Source organism: Arachis stenosperma, chromosome 7 (genome assembly GCF_014773155.1).
Source record: "Arachis stenosperma cultivar V10309 chromosome 7, arast.V10309.gnm1.PFL2, whole genome shotgun sequence".
NCBI classification, from domain to species: domain Eukaryota; kingdom Viridiplantae; phylum Streptophyta; class Magnoliopsida; order Fabales; family Fabaceae; genus Arachis; species Arachis stenosperma.
Genome location: NC_080383.1, coordinates 4,613,836 through 4,634,748, shown reverse-complemented (window position 1 = coordinate 4,634,748; position 20,913 = coordinate 4,613,836). Strand labels below are relative to the sequence as shown.

Sequence of the window (20,913 nt, the reverse complement as noted above, 5' to 3'; positions counted from 1 at the left end):
TTTCTTTTGAATTGAATCACATTTTAGCCACTTGATTGGATTCAAAACAATAATTAATTTTGTTCTGGTTCAATTGACAATTTGAACCTGAATTATTTATTATCTTCAATTATGAGATAATGATGGAGGAGAAAGAGAAAAAGAAAAGTGAAGACAAAATTCTAATGAAAAAAAGAAAGAAAAAGAAGAAGAGGAAGAAGAGGTAGTGTTGATGACAACGATAATAAGAGAAAAAAATTACAAAGAAAAAGAAAACATACAGAGAAAGAAAAAAAAAGAAGTACGAAAAAAGAAAAAAAAAACAGAAAAAACATAAAAAAACGTGAATATAAATTTATTGAATGACTTGTATAAAGTTTATATTTATATATTATTAGACGACAATGTGCGTAGATGCATCGAAACTAATTCTTAACAAGTATGTCTTTTTCAAGGTAACGCAGAAACAATGTATTGCGCATAAATACATGTCGTATTTAGTTATATTTTATCTATTATTAAACGAGACATATATCTAAATAATCTAATCTAACTGAGATTCACATCTCATTCTCATCTTCTTCTAATAATACATAAGATGTGAATCAGCATAATACTCGACGTAAATAACTAAAGAAGTATTTACTTTTTTTTTTATAGAAAATAACAATTTCAAGTATGAGCCCCTCAAACCCACATGGCATAAAATTTGATGAAATTATTCTACAATAAGATAACTAGTTCATGCATTGAAATTATGACAAGAAGAAGAAGAAGCAACCCCATCAAGCAAACTACATCACCGTTCAAGTTTTCCTTTAACATTTACAAACAGTAATCTCCAATATTGTAACACATTCCCCATTCTTCCTAATTATCATCTTCCATAATAATGATTTAGAAATTAAATTTATTAATTTGCAATGTAAACCACTTTGTGGGTTTAGTATGACCCATGAAAAAATAATATAATAGTGATTTTAACTTTTTTTTCCCTTAATTTTTAACTATGCTAATGTATCATCAAATGATAGCATAAGCAACAAAAACAGCATCAATCTTTTTTTTTTTGTTTAGTAATGGAAAACAGCATCAAATTAAAACAGTTATAGACGGGCCTAATCGTAAATTTGGGCCAATATAATAGGCCCAATTTTTTAAATTTTGAAAATATTTAAAATAAATACAATTATCCGTAAGACCGTAACGGTACAACACGATTTTATTTTCTAATTTGGCATATTCTGTCATTAATTTATTAATAATTTCCCTCGCTCTTTAAAATTCAAAAAAACATCTGAACTCATCACGTTTCTTACACTGCTTTCTCATTTCACAGCTTTAACTCTGTGAATTTCGAAAGAAGAAGAAGAGAAGAAGAAGAAGAAGAAGAAGAAGAAGAAGAAGAAGAAGAAGAAGAAGAAGAAGAAGAAGAAGAAGAAGAAGATCCATGATATGCTGGTGTTTGGTTTGGTGAAGCGAGGTTTAGGGTTCTTGTTAAGGTTCATGCTGCGTTTCTTCTTCCGATCCTTCAACAGAGCAATGGGTTGCTTCTTCGCGTGTTTCAGGAACAACGATAACCATCGTCGCCGTACTCACCTTACCGCCAACTCTTCTAGTTCCACCGTAAATCTTCTTTTTCTTTTTTTATATCTTAAATTTAGTTTAATTTTTTCGCTTTCGGCTCTTAGCTCTCAAGAATCTCTCAAGAAATTCATTGTTATTGTGTAAATTCAGGTTTAATCTTCAGATTGATGATTGAATCTCGCCTTTCTCAAATTGACGGATTTGAAATGGTGGAATTGAGCTGAATTTGCGTTTTTTTTTATTTGTTCTAATTTGAAAATGGTATTGATTTTCAGGATGTTCTGGTATCTCGAAACAGTTATTCCTCTGTGTTTCAAGCTCAAGGTATTCCACTGTTGCTTTTTTCTTTCTGTTGTTACATTTTCTTAGTTTCTTATGTATATTATTTTTTTCTAATCTCTTTTACTGATATTGTGATTCACATTTGAAAAGAGAGAGAAGATTGTGCAATCAATTGCGGTGATGTTGTGGAATTTCAGGGAGATGACCTGGGGCTTAAGGATGAGGTATGATCATTACTTCATAGTTTAGCATCACTGTAGCTGCTATTGTATATTTATTTATAATTAATTCAATTTTCTTAGATAGTCAAGTCTATACCTGTTTCAGTTTCGAAACTTAGTTTCCCCTGAGTGGGGCATTGAGGGAAGCATAATTAATTTTCTATTAGGCTATAAGAATAAAAATGAATTCGGTTGCGTGTCTGAGTTCTATTGGACAAGTGTATGTTGTGAATTTATAAACCCTTGGGATATGTTTGAATTTATGGTAGATAAGGGAGTGGAGTGGTGGGAATGGAGTCTAAGGTGTGTTGCTAGTTTGATTTTTGAGATTAATGGAGAGAAGAGAAGGGCTTGAAGTGTAAAATGGATTAGTCTGAGAATTTCTTAATCATTAGTATTAAAACATATCAGGAACTAGTCAACTACAGGCAGCGTGTAATAACCTTAATTTGGAGCCTCTTTTGTTTGATCAACTTTATTCAAACTTTACCTTTTATAACTCATTGATCACTCCTTCAATTTTGTACTAACATTTTAAAGAATAGTGTATCATCATGATATACTGGTGCGCTGTCCAAATACATCCAAATTAAAAGTTGTCTTAGTTTAGATGGGTTATATTTAATTACGTATTTTCAATTGCAGGCCAAGTTTCTTAAAGCCTGTGGTACTTTACCAGGGACACCTGTTGAAATTCGGAAAACATCTGAGAAACTGAAAGTGTCACCCTCTCCCGATAAACATTCTGAGCCATCAAGGTTTCATTCTTGGCTTCCGAATGAGTCTGTTGAGAAACTTCAACTGGATTTTCGTTCAGTTAACCCCCCAACGCCCTTAAAAATTTGCCAAGAATCGGGAGATAGCACAGACTCTTTTGAGCACACACCAGACAGGTTATTCATATCTTTCAGATGTTGAATTAATATACTATATATATCATTTGTTTCATTGTTAGCATGTTACATTCTTACTCTGTTTACAACTTTCATTGTCAGTTGTAGACATTTTGATGCTATTTTTGAAAGGTTATGGGTAGAAGCAATACACTTGGTTGTTCCTAATTTCTCATTTTTGAAGCATGCTCCTTCAAATTGGGCAAGAACCTGATTTCTTTTTGTTTTTCACAGATGTTTATCTGATATACATTCTGAGCCTTCAAGGTTTGATTCTTGGCTTCCCAACGAGTCTGTTGAGAAACTTCAACTGGATTTTCGTTCAATTAAGCCCCCAACACCCTTAAAAATTTGCCAAGAATTGGGAGAGAGCAGAGACTCTTTTGAGCACACACCAAACAGGTTATTCATATCTTTTAGGTGTTGAATTATATATATATATATATAGTTTGTTTTCGTTGTAGCATGTTATATTCTTACTCTATATACAATTTTCAGTGTCATTTTTACACATTTTGATTACATTTTTGAAAGGTTATGGGTAGATTTAATACACTTGGTTGTTCCTGATTTCTCATTTTTTAAGCATGCCTCGTCAAATTGGGCAAGAACCTGATTTCTTTTTGTTTTTCACAGATGTTTATCTGATGCACGAGATAGTCACCATGAATCTCTTGAACATATGGAAGTAAATAAGACAGGGAGCCCTCATACTGCAGATAGGGCTGAAAATAATCCAGCTCCAGATTCACCTTGGCTAGCCACAGAAACACAGAGGAAGTGCAAATCAGTCCGGTTTAAGTGTGATACGGGCTTATCATCCTGTGGAAGTTCATCTGATGATAGTCGTTTGAAGAAAAGCTGGTCACCAAATAACCAAAATGCAAATAAGCGATCACCTTATCCTACCCCATTGAAGTTATTTGATGAGATGCAAACCCCAGGAACGGTTTGTCCTGCAACACTGGAAGAGTTACCTAATGGCAGGGCTCGTGTTCGGTCCCAGTTTGTCTACCCCACTCACAAACCAGATGAGAATGTCTTCCAGCGTAAAATACTTGAGGAGAAAGATTTAAACTCTGAACAAGATTCAAGTGAGTTGAGAGATTCTGCCGAGCAAGCTCAAATTGCTACTCCTACCCCGCAAAAAGGTTCAAACCAAGTTTTGAAGGAAAATGAATCTAAAGCAGAAGTCAGCTTGTCTAATTGGTTAAGGCCTGCCCCAATTGATCAGGAGAAGGGAAACAAGAGAGTGGAGTCTGCTTCTAGCCAGATCCCGCATTTTCGGAAAACTTCTGCCGACAGGCCTATCCTTGGTGTGGCTGCAGCTCACTTTGAAAACGAGGATTCGAATATTTGTCCTCCGAAGTGGTGGGATGGAAATGGCATACCAAATTCAACCACTAAATACAAAGAGGTATGGTTTTTGAACTATAATCTTTATCTGGCATATGAAACTTTTGAATTTAGAAACTGTTTCTGATTGTGCTAACTGTGTCTAGGATCAGAAAGTGAAGTGGCATGCAACACCATTTGAAAAGAGATTGGAGAAGGCATTGACGGAGGAGACTTTTATCCCTGAAAGGTATCCCTAGTTAATAATCGTATTCAGTGCTGAACGTTAATAATGCTTCATTTTTATTAATAGAAGTACAAGAACCATCTGCTAGGCATGTGCATTTACTGAACTAAATTGTTACATGATTCACAGGAAGTTTGTTCCTGGAAAGCCAATGGATTTTGATGATATTGAAGAGAGTGATACCGCATTATCCCAGATGCGATCTTCGATTAATCCAGAGTCAGTGGAGTCATTTTGATTTGTCCACTCATTGTATGGGGTGTTACATACATCGGAAATATTTCAAATTTATGGAGACTAAATCTCAGTACACATTCAATCTACTGATTGGATTACAACAATTTTAGAGCGCAACTGCGCAAGTGTGTTATGTGTATGGAGAAAACTCCATTTACTAGGAAAAAAGTTGAACTGAGATTTGAATAAGTATGGTAGAAAGCTATGTATCCAGCACAGGTTCCTCTCGTAGATAGTCTCATTGATACCCAGTAGACCATAACTTTGAGTGTTGGATGAAATTTTTGGCAATGTTTCTTACGAAAATTAAACTCAGAGGCCAAATGAACGATTCATCTTTTCTGGAATTTTGATATGCATATTTAACTAAGAAAAATTTTTAGATTGTCAATGAAGTAGAACAAAGAATAATTATTTTAATTTATCTCTGAGATCAGCATCACCAAACTGAGATCCCCCAAAAACCGAAAATTGCTAAAATAAAACGAAGCATGACCCAATGGTGTATGTTCTCAGATTACCCAATAATAAAAAAAAGACAAATGTGAGGTTGGTGAGGTGGGGACAAGAATCTGCACCTTCTATTTTTTATAAATAATCATTTTAAAATAGTAAAATATAATACTTTTGTTATTCGTTTATTAATTAAAAATATATTTATGAGTATTAATTAAAAGGGTAAAAAACCATAATAAGCCAACTGGCTCAAAAAATTACGTAAATACGCCAAAGCAAAAATCGTTTCAGCAATAAGCCAGATCGTATTTTTATATAATTCGAACCAGGTTGGTTCGAACTCTATTTCTTAGTAAATCGAACCAGGTGAGTTCGAATTAGGATTTTTTTCTTGGTACTAAATCGAACCAGCCTGGTTCGAATTAGGAATGAAGGTAATTCGAACCAAGGTGGTTCGAATTATAGAGAGAGAAGGTTTGCATGTAATTCGAACCGGGCTGGTTCGAATTACACCAATCATAGTTCGAACCAGGCCGGTTCGAACTATGTGTGAGACTGACTGAGCTGTGTATCTATGGACGAGGCAGATCCGAATCGGCTAAAGAGATGCGGCCTATGTCGCCAACCCGGACACAGTTTAATAAGAAAAAATAAACGCAAAACTGTTTCAAGATTCATTGATCATACAAAATGAATGTCCCAGAACAGAAATAAAAAAAAACATAGGTAAACAGACTATAACATAAAAAAAAAAAGTACAAACCACTATCATACATGATTGAACTTTAAAGAAAAAAATACATAACAACATGCATACTAGCAAGATGCGCACTAATGTAGATAATGCTAACACTAACAACATGCATACTAATGGTGTCCTGTCTGAGACGAGCCTCCAACCTGTGGGCAACTACGTCGCGTGTGTCCGGGTTGGCGACATAGGCCGCACCTCTTTGGCCGATTCGGATCCGCCTCGTCCATATTCGTCCGTATCCTAGTGGATCTAGGACGACCCTCTTTGGCACGCCTCATGGCAGGGTCTGGAATCACCATGGGCCCGTCGTAAGGTGGCCAGAAGCCCTCCGGGATGGGAGGTGTGAATCCCATCCGATACACATTGAAGACCGAGCTAATCTGATAGACGCTGTGAACGTAAGAGGTCCAGGTGACCCGTGAGTATGCACAGCACGCAAGTGCGTGCTGACACGGGAAATGAAGAGCCTGGAAGTACCCGCAGTCACATGTCCGAGAGGCAAGTGATACTCTGTAAGTACCCAAGGAGAAAGAACCAGTCGGAGTTGTCTCTGCTACAGTGAACTCGGAGTTATCCCGGTCATACAGCGTCACCGTGAAGCACCTGGCCGTCTTCATGTTGGCCTCAATACACTTCACCAAATGCTGACTGAATTGTTGTCCTGTTCCCATCTGGGCCTCAGCCTCTCTCCCCTTGCGAACAAACAGTTCCGCAAGCCTACAATATGTTGCCTTCACCAGGGATGCTACAGGGAGATTTCTGACCCCCTTCAGGATAGAGTTCACACACTCGGAGATGTTCGTCGTCATGTGACCGAATCTCCGCCCCTCATCACGATGCTGAGTCCACAACGAGTAATCAATCCGGTTCGCCCATTCACACATCGCGGGATCTTCAGATCGCAGGATATCAAACCAGTAATCAAATTCAACCTCGGTCTTCGCATACGCCGCGTTCACTAGTAGCCTCCTAGCGTCTTTGCCCTTGAAGGTTAGGGCAAAATTAGCCGCTACGTGTCGTATGCAGAATGCACGGTACGCAGATGGAGGTAGCCAACCGCCGTCAGGAGCCTCAAGCGCAGCCTTGATGCCGTTGTGCCTGTCCGATATAACCAACAGACCGGGCTGCGGCGTCACGTGCTGTCGAAGGTGCGAGAGAAAGAATGTCCAGGACTCCGCATTCTCACCCTCTACTAGTGCGAATGCCACAGGTAGAATGTTGGAGTTCCCATCCTGTGCAATCGCGATGAGCAACGTTCCCCCATACTTCCCATACAAATGTGTGCCGTCAATGCTGATTAGCGGCTTGCAATGACGGAATGCCTCGATGCAGGGCGGGAAAGTCCAGAAAAGTCTGTGGAAGTACGCTTGAGATTCGTCCACCTGTCCTCCAACTCGAACCGGGCTCGTCTTCAGGACCGCAACACTCCCAGGCATCGTCAGCTGGACACCCAAGACCCACCTAGGCAGGTCGTTGTAGGACTCATCCCAGTCACCGTATATGAGGGCAATAGATTTCTGCTTCGCCATCCAAACCCTCCGGTAAGTCGGCCTAAAACCAAAGTGCGCTGCCGTGGCGTTCAGGAGCACCTTGATGCTCACGGATGCATCGGCCCTAACCATTGGCATAATGAACGCGGAAATCACATGATAATCCAAACTCCTGTGGTCACTCGAGATGGATGTGGCCAGGCAAGTGTGAGGTCCATTGTACCGTTTGACCTCCCAAATGCCCTTGCGCTTCCGGAGACTCAGTCGAATCAACCATGTGCACCCATTCCCAAACTCCGAACACTTGCCCACATACCGGCGGTGATCGGACTCCACCACCTTGTACTGTACCCCTCGCCGGATGCTGTAAGTCTTCACACTTAAAAGGGCCTCATCTTTATCCTGGAATTGCTGACCAACCTGGAACTCTGTCAGACCAGTAGTCCCTTCCGCATCTCTAGCTCCGAATCCAACAGCGTGCCCTAAAACCCCCTCATGTCTCATGGCGTCCAAGTCCAACGAGGAAAAATGTGGTGGATACTGCTGTGTGCCAGAGCTAGAACCACCTACCTCCAATGCAGGCCCAGTCGCTCCAATATCATCAGCGCTATCATCGTCAATCATATCCGGCTCGACGTCATCCTCGTCTTCATCGTCCAAAAAACCGTCTCCTACGCCAACAGGTGCAACTCCCAGTAAAGCGTTCGGCAAATTTTCCCTTTCCACTACCTCGTCGCCTTCGGTGGCATTGAGGTCAACAGCGAAAGATGGGGAGGCGACATGTTGGACCACTGGTTCGTACACAGGGACGGACGAGGAAGCAACGGCAGGCCGGGAACTAGAACCTGCTGCATTCGCTATAGTGTTCGTATTCCTGTTCGAACCGCCGGAGCTGGATACAACATCAACCAGCCGGGCCAACAACTCCGGTGTCCTCACCTCCGGAAACTGCCGCCGACAGAGATACATTACTTGCAAGTCCGCATCATTATTAATCGTGAAGCAATCATACTTCACCGTATTCTGTAGCACCGTGACTGGAATGCGATAGAAAAACTTCTTTACCCGCTTCGCACCCTCCAGACCGAGCTTCATTAGTACAGCGCTAACAAGGTCATCGTAACTCGTCGTAGATGTTATGACAATACATAGAGGATTCTTATCTGTGAACTTTACTCCGGAACGAGTTTTTCTATTAACAGATCCTCTGTGGTGCACCAAAACCACAAAACTCTCCTCACTAGCCATCCTACTCCCTCTAATGAGACTAACTCACGTTTGGAACCATATATATACAGTCAGTCTCACACATAGTTCGAACCGGCCTGGTTCGAACTATGATTGGTGTAATTCGAACCAGCCCGGTTCGAATTACATGCAAACCTTCTCTCTCTATAATTCGAACCACCTTGGTTCGAATTACCTTCATTCCTAATTCGAACCAGGCTGGTTCGATTTAGTACCAAGAAAAAAACCCTAATTCGAACTCACCTGGTTCGATTTACTAAGAAATAGAGTTCGAACCAACCTGGTTCGAATTATATAAAAATACGATCTGGCTTATTGATGAAACGATTTTTGCTTTGGCGTATTTACGTAATTTTTTGAGCCAGTTGGCTTATTATGGTTTTTTACCCTAATTAAAAAGATAAATCGTTTAGATATATTATTTTCTTGATTTCTACAGATCAACATGGTGGTGGAGTCCCATATAGACAACAACCTCTGTTTTGTTTGTTTCTTCATGACCTTGGTTGACTATTTCACATGTTATAAGAACTTAAACAAGAGAACCAACCAAGAGTGTGTTCATCAAATAAACTTGAAGGGCTGTTTTCTTTCTTCAAGAGAAATCAAACCATGGTGGTGAAGTTGTACGGTCCCACTTGTGCTTCATCAAAGAGGGCTCTGGTTTGCTTGATTGAGAAGGAAGTTGAATTTGAGGTTGTCCCTGTTGATGTCAGCAAGGGTGAACACAAAGATCCTGAATTCCTCAAACTACAAGTTCAGTTTCTCTCTTTTTCAATCCTTTCCTTTCTCTCTTTTATTTTATTTAATATAATATTGAATATGTCTGTTTCATTCAATGTTATTTGATTTCCTTTCCTTCTAATCTAGTTTTCTTTGTTCACATAACCTGTGCAGCCCTTTGGAGTTGTTCCTGTCATTCAAGATGGAGATTATACCTTATATGGTTAGAACTCAATATTCACTCCATGTTCTTTCAAAAAAAAAATTTTTTTTTTGGATACTAAATATATATCTTATGTAGCAAGGAAACACATCTTTGATTGATAATGAACAAAAATATCCTGAAACTTTTTATTTGATGAATCTTAAATTTTTATCAACCTTTTTAAGAGAGATAAATAAAGAATACATTATAATACTAGGTTTTGTTTTCAACGGTCTAGAAGGAATATTTACTAAGAATAAAAATTTATAAAATTCATAAATTAAAATTTGACCCCTTAAATTTATATAAATTAAATTTTGTTATTTACAAAAATTGCATGTTTATTTTTTGGGATTAAGATTAATTATAATTAATTAGTGTTAGTCCTATAGTACTTCAATTAATATTTCAGCTACTAATATGTCTCTTTGTTGGCAGAATCTAGGGCTATAATGAGATATTATGCTGAAAAATACAAATCTCAAGGCACTGAATTGCTAGGTAGGAGAATAGAAGAGAGGGGTATTGTGGAACAATGGGTAGAAGTTGAAGCAAATAATTTTCACCCATGGGCATATAAATTGGCCATTCATGTTCTGTTTTCTTCAATAATTGGAATCACTCCTGATCCAAAGATCATTGAAGAGAGTGAAGCAAACTTAAGCAAAGTTTTGGACATTTATGAAGAGAGGCTTTCAAAGAATAAGTATTTGGGTGGTGATTTCTTTAGCCTTGCTGATATTAGCCACCTTCCATTCATTGATTATATTGTCAACAATATGGGGAGAGAGTACTTGATCAAGGATAGGAAGAATGTTAGTGCATGGTGGGATGCTATAATAGACCTTCATGGAAGAAGGTTCTTGAGCTCTATAAAGTTCCGATCTAGTCGATCGAATCGCATAAAAAGTGTTATTATTGAAAAAAATGCTAAGTGTATACAAAATATCAGTTGCCATGTATTTTACAATTTAATATGTGTTTTATTAGAATAGTTAATTTGGTGGATGATCATTCTTATTGACATAACATAATTGATCAATATCTATGTATGTGTTGTGATAGAATAAGATTAGTGAACTATCTTTAGAAATATGGAAGATAGGATGCGTTTATTCTCAAGGATAGGACATTAAGATAGGGATACGAAAACACAAAATTGTGTTTGACAGATGAAATATAGACAGAGATATTGTGTCTAAAAATACTGAATTAGTGTATTTTGCGTCTATTCTCACGGAAAGAATACAGAGACAAAACTTATTTTTTATTTTTTCTTTCATTATTCTTGTTGATTTTTTATAATTATATTTTTTATTATTATATTTTTTTTTTCAAATTTTTTGAATGAAAAAAAATGAGAATATATTATATTTTCATAATTTGTTTTAGTTTATCACCAAACAAAATACAAAAACACAAAATGTTATATCTCTATTCTTTATATCTTATTCTCAGTGTCTTATCTTGTATTATTTTCAAAAATAACCACAACCATAGTGTTCCATTTTAGGATCACTCTTTTTGAGGGGGGATAGAAGTTGATTATCCCATTAATTTGGAACTATCTTCTCATTTGAAAGTCTTGTAGTGATTTCATGTTTTATCATCTCTGTTGATGCTATTTTTGCCATGTTAATATTTGATTTCATTAATAAATAAATAAATCACAGAATAACGTGTTTGAATTTTTTTAAAATAGTTAATCACAAGTAATTTGATTTCTAATCTTTAGATAAACTACACAATCACAAGCTAGATATAAATTCGTTCATTGTGAAACTAATTGTTTGGATGTTTACGACTTTGTCAAAAATTAGATGTTATTAGAGTTTCATATAAAGATAGATTTTATCAAAATAATCTCTGAATTAAAGCAGAGAAAATAGGTGGTCAAATTCGATCTAATTCAACGTGAAGCTATATATCTCCGTGGATTTTGGTTGACTTATATGAAATATTTTAAAGTCAATTTGCGTTGGCTTTAATTTAATTAAGGTTTGGTTTAATAAAATTTTTTGAAAAGGTGCATGTGTCTTTTAAAAATTCAAGTTTTTTTTTTTGTGTTTGATAAATAAAAAAGATCATGTGTTTATGTTTGTAAATTTTGATATTTTTAAAAATAAATAGAACTTTTCAAAATTTAAAAGTCTAATATAACTTCATATGTTAACTATTTTTTAAATTTAATGTTTATATTTATGTTTATTATAGTATTTTTAAATTTTAAAAGCTATTTTATCAAATCCAATTGATATTACTTGTATTTATTAAAAGCTATTTTTGATTTGATTTATCAAATATAAATATTACAATTTTTAGAAAGCCATTTCTAAAATATTAATTTTTATAAACTATTTTAAAAAATAAAAACTTTACCAATCTAAGCCTAACATTTTCTATGCATGTATTATTCGAGTATAGGAAATCAATGAACCATCATTTGATTAAGAAGAAAAAGGAAAGTAAAAGAAAAAAGAATACAACTTAATTTCTTAGATAACGTTTGTTTTGAGGTATTGGGATTGAAATTTTTATATTTGTCTTTAAAATTTCAGTATTTCAATACATCTAAAAAGTGGAGACACAGTTGATTGAAATTTTTTAAAATAGAGACTGAAATTTTAATAATATTTTATACCTAAAATACTCTCATTTTAATTAATTAATTGCAATTTTAACTTTTGTAGTTTTGTACAAATTAAATTAGAGTTTCATTTTTATTTTAATTTTTGTCTCTCACTTTATATTAAATAAAATACTAAAATTTATTTTAGTCTCTGTTTTTTTATCTCTATCTCTCAATATCAATCTTTCAATTTATATTTCTCTACCAAACACTGCCCTAGCTTAGCTTGGAGAAGTCACAAAGGTACGCAAGTATATGTACGCATGATGAATACGAGTCATCTACGATTCATTAATTAGCAAGTTTAATTTAGTAATGACTTGGGATGAATAAATTGAATCTATCCTTAATTTAATTTTCGGTAATTAAATCTGTTTCTTCCAACAAAAGAAAAAGGAACTTTCCTAGCTACTATTAGAACTTAGAAGATAAGGATGATTAATTGTTCATACATAATTACCTAGGTCAACATAAACTAACGAACAAAATTAAATATGGTGCCAACTCATATAGCTAAAAAAAGAATCATAGGCAAGGAAATCACACGTATAATTTTCTCTTTAAGAATTTACACTTAGTAAATGAATTGTTATATATATAAGATAAAATTTAAATATTTAAAATTTATTTAAATAGATAAATTAATTAATTATTTAATCAATTCAAATTAATTTTTTGTTATTTATATTTCTGAATGTATAATAAGACTTAGTTCTAATCCAAAAAGAGAAGAAAAAAAATGAACAATCAAATTGTAGCATGTAAAAAAAGTATGAATATGAATCAATTCGAATTACCTAAACCTCATGACTAGTAAATTAAATATAGAGGAGATTATTATTGGTCAAATAATGTACGTAATTCTTCATTGATTTAAAAGTTACGTGAGCTACCTATCTGTAATTCAGTATTTGTGTGCAAAAATCAATGCTTAATTTATTTTTCAGATTTTAGTAATCTCTTTCAGAAAGAGTTAACAAAAACGGGTAAAAATTCACTTGAAACTGTTTTTATATGAAGTTAATATTTAAAAATTATTAAATAATTTAATAAATTTAATTAAATTATTGTTTAACAATTCTCAACTATCAATTTTACGTAAAAATAATTATAGGTGAATCTTCACCAATAAATTATTAGGAGATGGCCACCACATGAACCTGAGAAAGTGGATGGTTGCAACTTGCAACACGACGCAAAATGTAGTGATGTCACTTTCACTACTTACGCTTCATTTTTTTTTTTTTTTTGCATTGATTTAATTTGTAATGTTAAGTACCTCCTTAACTTGCACTTGTACTTTCAAGGACATTCATAAATGGAGAGTGATGGCTTTGAAAGTTCATAGCCCAAAAGGAAAGAAAATAAAATAAAAAAAATGTTATTTACGTTTATATTTACTTAACAATAAAAGAAGAAGAGTACTGTTAGGGAGCCAATGGTATAAATGTGTATAATATGTATAATAGGTTATTAAATTATAAAATGATATTATGTCATGATATTATTCATTCTAAAAACTTCAACTAATGAAAAAATAACACTAATAATTATATCTCTAATATTTCTTAAATCTCCATTGTACACATTATACAAATATTCTATTAGCTCCCTATAATTTTTCATAAAAAATTATACTAATTACGTACGTGATACATATATATAAAAGATATTTACAAATTTATATATTAATATTAATATATTTAAGAGAGCAATTAAATTTTAATGGATTTTGAGTTAGTTAATTGTTAACGATTGTATATTTATATATGTGATGGTTAGTATATGTAATGATATATTATACCTATTCACACAATAACAAAAGATTACAACCATTCAATGTGATTAGCAACTCTGGATTATTCATGCAACATATAAATAATATTTTTTTACTCTAAACAAGTTAGGTGTAAGAAAATTGTTTGTTATTAGAGCTCAATGCATTAAGCGGAGCGTTAGTATAAACATAAAATCAATAGTAATGTACTCTAATATTATCTCTGACATAACTATTAATAATATTAAATTACCAATTATACTATTCTTTAAAACAATAAAATAATATAATGGTACAATTTTTTACATCTATTATTTTGTTGAAATATCACATCATTAATTCTGTGTAGCTAAATACTTTAGATAATAGAAAAAAATTCAAATAATCAATTTTTATCCATGTCTTTTTTTATCGATATGATCCTCCAACTTTTAAAATGTTGTTTTATGATATCTGAAATGGTCCAAACATATCTAATATCAGAAATTTATGTACATCACACCAGTAAAAAAAACTCACAAGTAACAAATAAGTGTTGTATAATTTTAATATCCTTCATACACAAAATATACAAATTATCACTCAATTCAATGATACCCAATCTACAACTCAATCGGTCCTTATATTGACCCGACCTACTATAATAAACCAAGTAAATAGCTCAACTCGAGACGGAACTAATCCTTTCCAAAATTTCATCTGTGAATCTATAATTACTTATATCATCTGCCAAAGTCGCTTTTTACAATACCTACACAAATAATGAAATTAATAGAATAAACGCCTTCTTTGTTAAAATTTCACATCACTCTATCCTGTACATCTGCTATCAATTTAACATATTGTAATACATCAAGCAGTTGGTTCAGGACCTCTGTCTCTCATTGGCGAAGTTCTCTCCTCCATTGAAAGTTTCAAACTCACTCTAACCCACCATCCCTAATTATGGATCTTTTATTTTGGTTTGAAATCAAGAAGAGCATTGGAAATGAGTCTTTTAACTTTTCAATTTATAATCATATATCCAACTCTCAAACCTCTTAACTTCTTTGATGCTTGTATCAGCTGTCACCTTACAAGAGTTAAGTCAGGTCGTCCATCTTTCTTTTTCCAAAAGAACCTCCTCTACAATGTAATTATTCTTTGTGCAACTGCTTTTGATATCTTATACAAATTTAGATAGTAAATAGGTAAACTGTTTATAACTGATTTAATGAGCACTACCTTTCCAATTTTACTAAGAACCTTTGTTTTCCACAAATTCAATCTTTCTTCCACCTTATTTATTACTGATTTTTATGTTTTTACTAGTCTCGAATTTGCTCCCAAGTTGATTTTATGTTTGTCAAGTCTTATTTTTTTTTTTCAAGTTGAAGAGAGTTAAAAATTTCTTATTATTACTATTAAAAAATTTATAAATTTTATTTTATCTTAAAAAATTATTATCATCAATTATACTAGTAATTAAATATGAAGATAAATATCTCTTTAAAAAATAATCTAATCAAACCTTAAAATTATAACATAATTAAAGTTTTGTCAATCTTAGCTTCATCTTTTATATATTTACTTATTTTACATGTTTATTTTATATGATATGCATTTTATATTAGATATATAAAAGTAAAACGTCTTTCATGTATATCATATCTAATTCATAATTCTTTTATCTATTTTATTTATTGTATTTTAAATGATCGATGAATTAAAATATGACAAATCTAATTTATTGTTTACGATAAAAATAGTGCAATATGTTTATATATATTAATTATAATATATAGAGGTTATCGACTAAAGAAAATATAAATAATTGATAATATATATTATTATATTTTATACAATTTATATATGTTCATATATACTATTTAAATCACCTTATAAACTTTATAGGAGCGAATTTAAGTTTTACAAATAAATTTGATTATAATTAATGTGTTAAGTCGTGAGGCAATGAGTGTATAAGATAAATTAAACATGTATCTGCCCTCAAGGTGTGAAGTTGTGAACCGTACATTTGAAAGAGTAAATTAGTCAATATGATCATTAACTCTTTTCAGTTTAAAAGATGCAATAATAAGAAATTAAAGTTCACAAAGCAGACAATTAGTTAAGAAGGGACCATAGGACCACATAAACGGCACACGTTTCTTTTGAAGATATATATGGGTCACCAAATTAATTGGAGATTAATACTTTTAATATAGAAACAAACATCCCGTTAGTCAGCTAATTAAGTAATTATTGTATGACTTTTTTTTTAATTTAAGCTTACCTGCTCAAATATTCACTTTTCAAAAATAATTTATGAAAATTAGCTTTTAAAAAATAATTTTTTTAAATTTTAGTATTTATCTTGATAAATCAAATTAAAAATAAATTTTAATAAATACAAATAATAATAATTATATAAAATAATTTTTAAAATTTAAAAAAACTATAAGTAGACATAAATATAAGCAAAGTTAAATATTTATTAAATATATGAGGTAATATTAAATTTTTTTAACTTTAATAATCATAAATTAATTTTAAAAAGTTGTTTATTAGATGTTTTTAAAAATATTTTTTTTATTTATCAAATATAAAATAATGTATTTTTTCTTTTAAAAACACAAATATTTGTTTAAAAAATTTTACCAAATTAAATTTTAGAACAGAGATTCAATTTATTCTTTAAAATTGTCAATTATAAATCCTTAAAATTACATTTTATAAGTTAACTTAATTCTTATGATGCTGTTATTATATCCTCTAGATTCACATTTATCCTTTTTTTAATAGCATGACTTGTGGTTTAAGCAACTACATCTTTGATAAGAATCATCTTGAATTGATCGAGTGATAATAAATACACTTATCTATTAAAGTAAGTATTGAAAATTTGAATTTTTTTTATATACAATAATTCATTGATCAGAAATAATTTTTAAATAAAATTCATATTTGTGACAAATTAGTTTTTGACATGTTAGATTAAAAAATACATAAAAAAAAGTACATCATGATAAGATTTTTTTTTTTCTAAAAATTATTAGTTAACAACCTTTCTTTCAATTACCTTTTTCACATCTATTTAAAAATTGAATAAAATCATAATTATATAAAGACAGATTTAGCAGCCATTGGGATAATACAAAAATGAAATTCTTAATCATTGTATCAATGTTCACTCCATTAAAGTGGTTTGTTCAGACCTAAACTTGGGCAATTTTCTTGGTGTTATGATTATGGTAATTAATGAAGTAACTTAACCAAATTGTGGTGACTAACTACTTGGATCAGTGTATTATGGCCGACCATTGATATAAATCTATCTTTGGTGAGAAACTTGTTAGACATGATATGCAAAGTTCAAAACTTTGAAAATGTCTAACAATATCAATTAAAGCATATATTATACGACCAAGAAACACAATGTTGTTCAATGTGTTTGATCAATGGTACATATAATTAAAAGGAATTGACATCATCCACGAGTACTCAAGATATTTAGGGTTACTAGTGACATCATATATATGCACCTACGTATGCATTCGAGAAGAAGTTAAAATCATCTTCACTTACAAATTACAATTATTCATTCACCCCTTCTTTTCATTTGATATATTTTGAAAATGTTTGGTTTGGTCTATTATTTGAAGATGAAATATTCAGTTTGATACCTAAATTTTTAATCGTGAATAAATTATACTTTCGACTTTAAAAAATTACCAAATAAATTTCGACGTTATAGAACGTGGTTTTTTGTTGATTATTCTTCATTGAACTGATATTAGTAAGATGCTAATGTGAGCTGTTAATTACCATGTTGGATATATGATATGTACTATAATGTGGACACTACATCAACACGTTTAAAATAGTGTTCTAAATTGATTGTTTGCGTTCAAATTAACCCATCATAAATTTTAAAACCCTAAACTCCTAAAATTGAGAATCATCTTCATTCTCTTCTTCTCATTGTCTGAGAGTTTTCGAATTTGAAAATCATCTTCGCATGGTTGTTGAATAGTGATGGGTGGTGGAGACACAAGTCAAGGAAACTCTGATAGGAACTACTCAAGTTAGAGGAAAGACATTCGACCTGGAGTAGCTAGGAATGCTATATTTTGTAACTGTGGTTTGCGAGCAATAGTCAAATATTTGGGGACACCGGAGAATCCAAAAGGACCATTTTATGGGCGTTCTAGTTATGAGGTTAGTGGTTTGTCCAAGAAATTTTATGTTTCATGCCTTGAGGAAATCTGATTTCAGCATTTGTTTCTTCTCGTTGCAGTTTGAAAGCCATTGTAACTTTTTTTGTTGAGTTGATGGATACGATAAACAACAAGGTGTTTTTCAATTTCAACAAGTGGTGAATGAGTTCAAGTAGAGGCTAGAAAATTTGGAGAGTAATGTTAGGTCACTAAAGATGATGATGATGATGGTTTTGTTGGTCTAGTTGCTTGTTTGGTGAGTGATGGTTATCAGTGACTAAGAGAAGAGGGGGGGTTGAATCTTAACCCCGTTTTGCTTAGTGTTACTTTCTGCCTTTTAAAATAGCTTCAGGAGATTTTTCTGCTTTTTGTCTCATAACCAGTCAGAAGATGTTTTTCAATTTTGTCTCGTATGCAACAGAAACAAAAATGGAGTAGAAGAGAAAGAGAGAATCACACCAAGAAGTATCCTGCCTCAGCTGCTAAGTGCAATGCAGCCTACGTCCAGTCTCCATCACAACAGTGACGGAATTTCACTATAATCAAACAGATTACAGACACCAATTCTTTCCTAGGAACTACCCTTCCTATTCGGGACAAGTCCAGAATCTATCTTCAATCCTAAACTTGACTTGGTCATCTACCAAGCTTTCAACTGCTAAGTGATAACCCAACTTGCAAGGGAATTTCCACATAATCATGATACACAACAAATAAATGTACAAAGGACCTCTAAGACATCTATGGCTTTTTCTTTAATTTTGTACCCTCTGCCTTTTACCTATTACTGGCTTTTTTTTACAAACATCATACTATTTGCCTTTTTCACCATGAGACTCATACAGACAAAACTAAAGAAAATACAAAATAAAACCCATTGAAGGAGAAGAACTCTGTAAGCTTAGGGTAGCTATGAGAACTATGTGCTTTCTTCCCCTGTCTCAAGCCTTGCCGTTCACCCTTATTATAGAAGGGAAAACTTCCAAAGTTGAAACGGTTCAACCAAGCCACTTTCTTCTTCTTCAATACCAAGGCCGGTTCGGACAGAGAGAAGAGAAAGGAAAAACCGAAAGCAAATCAACATGCATGTACCTCTCTCTCATCTCTTCTCATCAAGTTTCATCAATCTAGGCCTTCCATCTTGACTTTGTCCCCAAGAAAGAATTCTAACCCTTGATGAATCCTTGATCCTTGACAGCTCCATCTGTTCCATTTTTGCTTCTTCCTCCACGTAGCTACAGTAGCTACCTTCTGTGATGGATGAACAAAAGTGGAAATGAGCTTCACCTCAGAGATCTTCTTCTCTTACCGAATCGGATTTCATCTACTTTAGGCATGGAGATCTTGAAGCTTCTTCTCCACATCTTGCCTTTAGTGGAAAGGATCTCTGCCACGCCATGCCTTGGATCTTCTTTTTGTAAGGACCATCATCACCTTAGCCGCTTGTTTCTTCCTAGCTTCTCTGCAATTTTTACTGATAGCTTCTTCCATCTTCATCTTTGATGGAAGTGACAATCTGAAAATAAGAGAGAGAAGAGAGAGAAGAGAAAAGGAAATTCTGGAAGCAATGAATGCAATTAAACCAAATCAAATCCCACTTCTATTCCTCTATGCATAATAACGTGTGAGGCAATAAAAGCAATCAAATCAATTTGAATTTTCTCTTTTCTGTTACCAATGCATGCATTAACCCAATTAAATTAATTTTGAATTCCATTCCAAAGGGGAAGTGGATAACCGAACTTATCATGCTCCATTTTCTTTCCTTCCTTTTTAATTTCGGACCAACCAATTTGTTGGATTAAAAGGAAATAGTTTTGGGCTTCTCATTGGTTTTTCTGCCCAATTAATCAAAGAATAATTCAGCCACAATGCATGAAATATTTTTGTACAAAAGGCTGAATATTTTTTCAACATATTGGCCTTTATGTCGCTTAAGCCCAATGATCAAAATTCTATACACCAAACAGAAATTATTAAACAAATAATTTTGAAACTAAGATAAATTAATAATTTCTAATTAATATTTTTAACAGTGTTTGATCATCACAATAATTTGAAATTTTTCAAACTCAATAGTAAGTTTTTAAGTAAACAAGTAATAGGCAATAATAGGCTAGGTCCCTAAACTTTGTTATGTAGCAGCTAATACAGGATACTGTGTTACGCAATTATGAAATTGAAATGCAGTGTTATAGTGAAATTAGGCTCCAATGGTGTCTTTTGCAAGTTTAGGTCACACAATTGACTTAAAATAGTACTTGCATCTTTAACTCCTACATCATCTGACTTACTGTTACTTTTTCTACCAAGTTCATAATCTTCAGACAATTCCATAATGTTTATATACTCAGGCTGAGACTGACCATCCTCAAAGTAAATGTGAATGACATTATTGTTGGCATGATAGTGCTTGATCATGTCCCCTAAATCTTGGTCAAACGCCAACCTTCCCAAACCAAACTCCAACCCTTTATTTGGGTTCAAATATCATGTAGCATTAGTTTTGTCATATCCCAACTCTTTATAGTAACTAGTAACAACAAACACATCCATGTAATCTTTATATACCTGAATCCATTCATCAGTCAAGTTGCTAGTGTAGATAACCCTATCATCAACAAGTGCCTCAAACTTTTTCTTATGGTGAA

General features: G+C 33.1%; 2 protein-coding genes and 1 pseudogene across 3 annotated transcripts; 2 read left to right on the top strand and 1 right to left on the bottom strand.

Moving 5' to 3' along the window:
* The first annotated feature begins 1,319 nt into the window (after positions 1 to 1,319).
* LOC130941896 (protein JASON-like) lies at positions 1,320 to 5,093 on the top strand. Of its 2 annotated transcripts, none has more exons than XM_057870533.1 (8): positions 1,320 to 1,605; positions 1,842 to 1,890; positions 1,999 to 2,072; positions 2,715 to 2,962; positions 3,197 to 3,364; positions 3,599 to 4,379; positions 4,471 to 4,547; positions 4,674 to 5,093. In XM_057870533.1, the coding sequence occupies exons 1-8, from the start codon at positions 1,435 to 1,437 to the stop codon at positions 4,780 to 4,782; spliced, it is 1,677 nt and encodes a 558-aa protein (XP_057726516.1). In that variant the 5' UTR covers positions 1,320 to 1,434; the 3' UTR covers positions 4,783 to 5,093. The 2 variants fall into 2 exon arrangements, with proteins under 2 accessions (XP_057726516.1, XP_057726515.1); XM_057870532.1 differs by having other exon boundaries at positions 4,465 to 4,547.
* Positions 5,094 to 6,104: 1,011 nt separating this feature from the next.
* LOC130939248 (uncharacterized) lies at positions 6,105 to 8,729 on the bottom strand. Its single transcript, XM_057867367.1, has 2 exons — positions 8,081 to 8,729; positions 6,105 to 7,978 (listed from the first exon to the last, which is right to left on the bottom strand). Exons 1-2 carry the CDS (start codon positions 8,727 to 8,729, stop codon positions 6,105 to 6,107), a joined length of 2,523 nt encoding a protein of 840 aa, XP_057723350.1.
* Positions 8,730 to 9,294: 565 nt separating this feature from the next.
* LOC130941707 (glutathione S-transferase F9-like) lies at positions 9,295 to 10,905 on the top strand (annotated as a pseudogene).
* Positions 10,906 to 20,913: the final 10,008 nt, after the last annotated feature.